The sequence below is a fragment of the Buceros rhinoceros genome, unplaced genomic scaffold (genome assembly GCF_000710305.1).
Source record: "Buceros rhinoceros silvestris isolate BGI_N320 unplaced genomic scaffold, ASM71030v1 scaffold25282, whole genome shotgun sequence".
NCBI lineage: Eukaryota > Metazoa > Chordata > Aves > Bucerotiformes > Bucerotidae > Buceros > Buceros rhinoceros.
In genome coordinates, this window is record NW_010401023.1 from 14,013 (window position 1) to 22,106 (window position 8,094).

The 8,094-nt window shown below is 40.9% G+C and overlaps 1 protein-coding gene across 1 annotated transcript; it reads left to right on the plus strand.

The window, feature by feature from the left end:
• Nucleotides 1–1,197: 1,197 nt before the first annotated feature.
• On the plus strand, nucleotides 1,198–5,402 carry CTLA4 (cytotoxic T-lymphocyte-associated protein 4). Its single transcript, XM_010132137.1, has 4 exons — nucleotides 1,198–1,382; nucleotides 2,576–2,926; nucleotides 3,411–3,520; nucleotides 4,431–5,402. The coding sequence occupies exons 1-4, from the start codon at nucleotides 1,325–1,327 to the stop codon at nucleotides 4,527–4,529; spliced, it is 618 nt and encodes a 205-aa protein (XP_010130439.1). The 5' UTR covers nucleotides 1,198–1,324; the 3' UTR covers nucleotides 4,530–5,402.
• The last annotated feature ends 2,692 nt before the right edge of the window (nucleotides 5,403–8,094 follow it).

Consider the following 8,094-nt stretch of genomic DNA (forward strand, 5'->3'; position numbering starts at 1 on the left):
AAAACTAGTAACAATAATTCTAATAAAAGCATACATAAAGCAAGTGATGCACAATGCAATTGTTCACCACCCGGAACTGGATGGTCAGCCTATTCCTGAGTTTCGATTCCTCCTCCCACCTGGCCAGCTCCCCCAGTTATATAATGAGTATGGGGTCATATGCTATCGAATATCCCCTTGGCTAGTTCCGGTTAGCTGTCCTGGCTGTGCCTGCTCCCAGCTTCTTGTGAAAATTAACTTTATCCAAGCCTAACCCAGGACATTACATAAATGATGAAGCACCCTCTAAACGAGCTTCTCCAAGTGTGTGTGTGTGTGTGTGTGGAAATGATGAACTGAAGTGTAACTTCATTTTTATGAAATTCTTTAGGCAATGATTCATGGATATGACAGTCTTTCACATAAAAGAGCAAAATGATTTTCAGACCTTACAGGACTTTTAAAAGGCCAGTGGGTGAAAAGCGCTTCACTGAGATTTGAAATGACGCAGGTGCTCTAAGCAGTGATAGCAATAATCAAAGCTGCTGCAGTGTTTCTCATCTGTTGATGTCAAGGTACTTTGCAAACTCTACAGGTAGAGACAGTTCTGTATAGATGTGGAGGACATTAGCTACAAATCTAGATAGATAGTTTTTTCTTGGAAACAGGAAAGCCTAAGCAAGCTGGGTTATGATTCAAGTCACATTGCTGATATGAAAAGATGAAGTATTTCAAGTGTAATCAGTATTTTGAAGGGGGCAGCAATTTTTAAACATCAAAAGCACTAACATTAAAGCAAGCAAAGAAATTGGGGGTGGAGGGAAGTCCTACATAAAAAAAGCTAGTTTGCAGTGACTCACTGTGCAACATTAGGCAGAAATAATAGTTCTCTGTGTGTTGTCCTAGGAGGAAATACCTGAAGATTGCTAAAAAAATAAGTGCGAGATGGTAGTACCAAAGGGCCTGAACTGCTCTATTGGATGATTACTTTTTCTCCCCCAATTCTTAAGGCAGAATAGATGAGAGTTTCATATTGAATACATATTTTCCAACTGCTGAATAGTTGTTTTTGTTCAGGCTGTTTGAGGTTAACTGTGCACGTACTAATCAAACCCACTACTTCCTTTCTTGTAAAACCAAAACAAAGCTTCATACGACTTTCAGGTACAGCATCTGGGATCAAAGCTATATATATACACACTGACTCTGTGTGGGATCAAACATTTTGAAGATTCAGTATCCTGAATGGTGTTGCTTTTTTTCCAGTCCTGAGAGTTCCAGTTTGTCTTAAAGACTGAAGGCATCAGCCATCTTCAGCCCCTTCAGCATCTGTCCCAGCGCAGGAATGTTCTCAATATTGGTCACCGCGAGCTTCCTCTGCACAGCCACTGCCATTGCCGAAGGTGGGTAGATGAAGGGAGCAAGGTAGCTGGGGGTGTCTACATTTTCTCAGTTTCACATCTTTGCAGGAGATGGACTGGGTACAACGGGGAGAAGGTGATGACACGGGACCCCTCCATAGGACAGTCTGGGAACAATGCCTTGGGGCATTGCAAGGTATCTGGAAAACTAGACACAGACTTTAGATCAGTAAGATCTGTAGAGAGGCTGGGCAGGATTCAGAGTAACCCAAGAAGGAAGAAATATTTTGATGAACTAGGCCCTGTGAGCAAAGTTGTTGGCTGCTGATAAGATGGATATAGATGTTTGATTGGATGGAAAAATTCTACTTCGCTTAGTCCCAAATTCTTACATGGCAGAACTGAAGAAGATAAGCCTTGCCCCAAAACGGACTGATATAAAATGAAATTGAACAAATAATACTGTCTTCACATCTTATTAAAGCAAAAGTTACTGTCTTCCCATTGCGTAGCAGGACAGAATACAGAAGTTGTAAAAAGCAGCTAGTGGGCATGTGCACGGTACACTAGTTTCCCCTTTAGATTTGTAATGACTTCTTGCAGTATGATTATCAGGCATTGCTATGTGTTGCTCAACTGTGGCTTGGGGTATATACTGTTGCTGTACTGTGGCTTGGGAATAGCTGGTTAAAAATGAGGAGCAACAAGATCAGAAACAAAAACACGCAAACAGGTTTTCCATTTCATTTTACTGTTATCCTAATGGTTCTGTTTTATGTTCCACACAGATGTCAACCTGTTTGTTTCTAAATCTGAACATGCTTATTTCTACCAGGCAGAAACTGTGGTTTAAATGCTTTACCACCTGAAGTCTATTTTTTTGTTTTATGTATATTAAACAGTTTGCATTGAGGGCAACAGAAGCATGCAGGTCATTGCTCCAGTAAGTGGGTCAAATTGATTATTATTTAAGCAACAAGTAATTGCTGAGATTTATAATATCATTTATAGTAATCAAAGAACTTCTTGAGATTTTTAAAGTATATTAATGTAGTGCCTATATGAACTGTGGTCTTGGAGTCCTTTTCTTGGAAGGATTTAGCAGCATTTCTAGGAATTAGCCATGGATAACAGGAGGTGGTAGGACTCCCTTCCTATTATGTATGTATCAAGTAAATGACTGAAGATCATTTCCTGACAGTTCACTTACCATCGTGCTCTTTACTTCCTTACAGTAATGGAAGTGACACAGCCAGCAATGGTGCTGGCCAACAGACAAGGAGTCGCCAGCTTGGTGTGTAAATACAAGCACATTGGAAATGCAAAGGAAATTCGAGTGACTCTGCTTAAGCAGACAGGTGACCGGTTCATTGAAATTTGTGCTTCAACATACACGATGGAGTTTAAAATGTTCAGCGTGGAAGAGGTCATTCAGTGTCAAGTTAGCCCCAGCCGAAACAACGTGACCCTCACCCTCACTGGCCTGCAAGCTAATGATACCGGTCTTTATGTCTGCAAGATGGAGCGGATGTACCCTCCACCCTATTTTATGAACAAGGGAAATGGGACGCATCTCTATGTCATTGGTAAGCCAAGCAGCTTTAGAGTACCACGCTATTCCAAGCTTAAAAGAGTTGCTATTATGTCTCAAAGGCTGGTTAAGTTCTGTTTGTAGGAGGTGATGCTGAACACTGATTCAAGCTCTGATAATCATGATTAGCTATTATACCTTTCAGGTCTCCCTGCACACACCTAAAAGAAGCATAGTCATAGCCATGCAATGTATTTAGCAACGTATGGAGGTATTGCATAAGCAATACCATAGAGTGTACCTGTGGAACTAGGCAGTTAGATATGTAAGTGCAGAAACAGCAGAGAAGGACGTGTATGTTCTCCTACAGATAAAGTCTATTTTTGTTAGAGGGTGAGAGGACAGGGACTCAGAGCTCCTGTAGTATCCTGGGATAGCACCTGCTAGAGAAAAGCAGTGTGTAGGCTGACCTACTGACTCTAGGGGCTTCCTTACAAGGCTTGTGTGTGACATGACTTGTGTGATATTATATGTTTTAGATCCAGAACCTTGTCCAGATACTGCCATATATCTCTGGGTATTAGGAGCTACTGCCTCAGGATTTTTTCTTTACAGTATCATCATCTCAGCTATTCTTGTGGGCAAAGCGGTAAGTCCCATCAACTCAGCCCCCTTCTGCTAATAGCACCCCTTTGTGTGATGAGGACAAGGAGAAAGAAAGGAGAACAGAGAAGTACACTGAGAACAAATGCACTGGGATGCTCCTTTTTACAGGGGCAATAATGTTACAGTAATGCAAAATAAGAGAACTTGATGGAGCTGCCATTTAGATTTGTTTATGGCTCATTTGTGTTGCCAGAGTACCAGAAACCAGTTAGCTGGACTGACCCTTGGCTTAGGTTTGGATGCTTAGAACAGGTTGGAATTCTGGATGCTTCTGGCATCACAGGCAACAGTCTTCACATGTACTCTGATTTCACAGCTGATTCATACTAAATCCCAAAATTTCATTTTTCCATTTCTCACCCTTCACCTCTGAGCAAAGTAATTTCAAAGAGGCTTCCCCTTGTGATGAGGGGAATTGTAACTTACACCATTTTTAATTTCACCGCTACAAATTCTGCACAAAGGCAAAAGCAAGCAAAATGTAAGCCAGGGCTGCCTCTTTCCTCAGGCGTCTGGAGTACTCACAGTCTTAGAAATGAACCTGATGCCAAAGCTTAAAACCAAACAGTATCCCTGTCACATGTTTTTCAATCTGCCATTGTCCATGAAGCTAAAGGAAACTCCTAGTTGTGAATGAACTCTGCAGCAGAAGCATTTTCAAGGGGCTAAATCAATAGCAGGACTCTGTTCTTTGCTAAATGGCCCCTGTGACTTTTGATTCTCCTTCAAGTAGTCTCAACATATCTTCTACAAAGAGAGGTGACAGGGAAAGGTGTCTAGACTACCTTCTACTCAGCAAAGGCAGAAAATCCATCAGTTCTCTCTCTAAATGTTCTGGTCAAGTATTATGCTGTGATCACTTCTTTATTCTACTGTCTTCCTGTATTTTACAGATAAAGAGAAGACGATGTCTCACTACCGGTGTCTATGTGAAAATGCCTTCTGAAAAGCTAGAGAAAAAAGTGATTCCATTCCACATCACCATTAACTGAAACAAGGAAAGAGAGAAATTGTTTCCTAGCTGGGATGAAGAGTCTGCTAATTCTCTTATGTTAAAGAAATAAAATCGTCTTATTACAAAGGTGTACAGGAAGGAAAGACAATATTCTTTGTAACTTCAATGGTTTGGAGGAGAATAAATAGTTTATGCATTAATATTTCAAGGTTAACCCTGTCACATAAAAATGGCTACATTAGTCTATTGATTCTTTGAGTTGTATTGTACCAATATATAGTCTATATATATATATACATACACGTATAGCATTAAGAGCTATTGCTGTTGCAGCTGAGCATCTTACTGTCAAATTTCACCATGTCTACTGATCAACTGAAATTCAAACACTATTACGACAGAGGCTTGTGTGTCATTGCAAGGCTAATCCTATGCGTCTGGGGGGAAGAGGCAGAAGAACACACTAATGTACAAAGGAACGTTGACTTGTTTCCCTGCTTTGCTATTTATTGGTTCCGTTTCTGGCATTAGTGCTCTGCACTTCCACAGAAGCATCACTATAGGCTGGCACTGATGACACTGCTGCTCTAAAAGCCTGATCTCAGCTCCTTTCACTGGCGTTGTGTCCCAGCAGTGCCATGCTGGAGTTAATCTCTATATCTGAGCCAGTGCTGACAGCTCAGTGGGAGAGAAAGGCTGCCCAGCAGAAGCCCTCTTAGGCTGTTGCTGGGAGGATGTTCCAGCTCTCCTGAGGCCTTGCATTTTACAAATGTCAAATTAGCATCTATCCAAAAGGCAGAAGTATGTTGCTGTGTTTAACTGAGTCTATTTTCCATGAAAATACTGATCGTGTATAATCTTGTTTATTAGTTATGTACCATTCAATAAAAACCTTGAAGCTTTGCCCAAATTCAAGTTCATTTCTTATTCACCGTTCTCAGAAGAAACAGGAAGTGGCTACATGTTAGAAAGCAGTGATGACAAGATGAACATTTCCCCTCTAACATTGTGTTTTGCCCTTCTGAGGAAGCCTATGTGCTTATGCCAACACTTAACTTTCTCAGCTCTCCTTCTCAGGGGGCCACCATCAAAATCAGTCAAGACTTGTATCTGTCTAGGTAGAGCTGCTGTGATGTGGCTCAGACACAACCAATCACCTTTTCACTTCCAGCAAAGAGACTTCCTTGCAGAAGGTTACTGTAATGACTTCGACAGCACCCCCTGTACATGTTTATACAAAAAGCTAGCCCTAGTTTCAAATCCTGTTTTCTTTGCACCTCCTTGGCACTCTCACTCTCTAAATGCTAGCTGACACACAAAGCTGCTGGAGCTTAAACAATTTTCAGCTACTACCTGCTTTGACTCTTTGCTATCAAAATTTCACCTTGCAATCCAAAAACTTGGCAGTATGTGTCTCTGTTTCACAGCTGTGAATCCATCTTCTTGGGTCCATAGCTGTGAAGCTAAACCCCACAACCCTCTATGCCACATTCCCACAATGACAGCAGCTCAAGTCTCATTACTTTTTTCTCACCCCTTCGTCTGGCACCACCTCTTACTGTACAACTAAACATTCACATTCTCAATTTGCCAATGTTTGCAGGTGCTAGCTGCTCTGTGTTGATCTACAATTGTAGTGCATTAAGTAAAAGTAGCATCTGATGACATACCCTTTTTTGAAGGTGTTTTAGCATTCTGACGTCAGGTTGGTATTTTTTCCCTAATTTTCCACTAAGTTGGTGTTTTGGGCCTAAAAAAATGGACAAGATAACGCATCTGATGTCACTGCAAAATGACTGAATTTCTGCCTGTTCAGTGCAGCCTGCTCAGAGAAATGTGTTCCATCATTGGTAAAATTAGGTTTGACCCACAATCCACTTGCACAAGCTGCAAAGTATTCCAATAAATTTACTCTGGCAAAGCAAGAATAATTATACAAGGCAATTTTTTTCCACCACAGTAAGTAGCAGATCAGATATCCCCTGAATCATGTGTCTGACTCCTCATTAGGAATCAACTGGTTTTCTTTTCCTTGACAATTCCTATACAGTGAGATCAAGAACTTAGTTTTCTTAAGCAATCTAAAACCAGTTCAAGTAAATTATTTTCTAAGTTTATCCCTCCTGGGCGAAGAGATGCTTTGGACATGTATCAACAAACCCACAACCTCTGGCCACAGCTGGATGAGAATCCGTGTCACTGTAGAACCTGTGTATATGCCAATTCACCTTCATTTCTGGCAGCAAAGTTGGCCATGATTAGGCTTTCTGCATCCACCTGGACTAATCCTGCCCTGAATAAGCTGCAAGTCGATAAATTACTTGAATAGTGAAGGCTGTGGGAGAGCAGAGCAGAAATGATCCTCTCACATATAGCACTTGCTCCTGCACTTGAATAATTCCTGGTATATTTATTAATTATCCTATTGGAAACTACTTTGACAAATTCTCTGGCTGTTCTGAACTTCTCTTCATCCTAAGTAGCTGCTTTTCCCAACCTTCTCTTATTTCTGCAGTGCTTAATTTTCTCTGGCTTTCCTTACCACCTTCCCTGAGCTAAATATTATAGAAGTACATGTTATCATTTTTGTTCTAAGCCAGGTTCTTTTGAATTTCCTGGCAGGATAATTTAGGCGCACTCAAATCAGCACATGTAGCAGTGAAGACCAAAGTGCAATTCCAGTTCAGATTTTATTGACAATGATACTCTTGTAATTTATATCCGGCACTACAAAGATGAGTGGACCCTAAGTGCTTACAGAGATGATATCTATACCTATCTCCATATAGTCCATATAGCAGCTAGCTTTGAAGAGTGCAGAGCCCAAATCTCTGGGAATTTCCATTCCCCTGGTGTCCTGTACTGCCCTCCAGGACCTTGAGCTCTGTGCTTTTCCCTGATATTTGGAAAGCCTCTTGCTACAATCAAAAAATTTGACATATGCAAGTCACATATAGTTTTCTGTCAGCAGGACCAATATGAAAGGTGGAAACTCTAGGTCAGTGTATATCCCAGAAAATGCAATAAAGAAGAAATCCTGACTCTTTCTGGGAAGAACATGAAAAGCAAAGGTGAAAGGATTTGGTCTCAGAACTCTGCTCATTAGAACAGGGAGTTTAAAAACAGAACTTGAGTATGTCACCTGGACGGCCAAATAATGGGACCATACTGCTTGGTGATGTTCAAAAACAGTCTCTTTTGATGTGTCCTTCATCCAACCAGGAGATATGTCATCCTGTTTCTGAAATAGAGATAGTGAGTTTCTAGCTGCATCAAAGTGGACATTCACAGGTATACTTCTCTGCATCAAAGACAATGGCATATGCATATACCACTACGCAGGCCACAATACTCTACTTTCATTTTCATCCACTTTTTTAACTGAACTATTTTCCTCCTTGTCATTTTCAATTATCAGAGTCCTAGCTGATACAGAAAAGTGTGTGACAAAAGTCTTCCACCTGGCTACTCTATGAGTAGACAATGAGTAGTTCATCATTTTAACATCAAAGATTTTCCGTGAAATACTCAGATTTCCCACTCTCTGGAGGAATATGTGACTCTGAACTCACTACTCGTTGTGGCCTTGAGGTCTGTAGGGA

Excerpts from the sequence above, each read along its gene's own strand:
- CTLA4 (XM_010132137.1), top strand. The coding sequence starts at position 1,325 with ATGTTCTCAATATTGGTCACCGCGAGCTTCCTCTGCACAGCCACTGCC. Across the intron at positions 1,383-2,575 it reads AGCCACTGCCATTGCCGAAG|TAATGGAAGTGACACAGCCA; the intron begins GTGGGTAGATGA and ends ACTTCCTTACAG. Across the intron at positions 2,927-3,410 it reads GACGCATCTCTATGTCATTG|ATCCAGAACCTTGTCCAGAT; the intron begins GTAAGCCAAGCA and ends TATATGTTTTAG.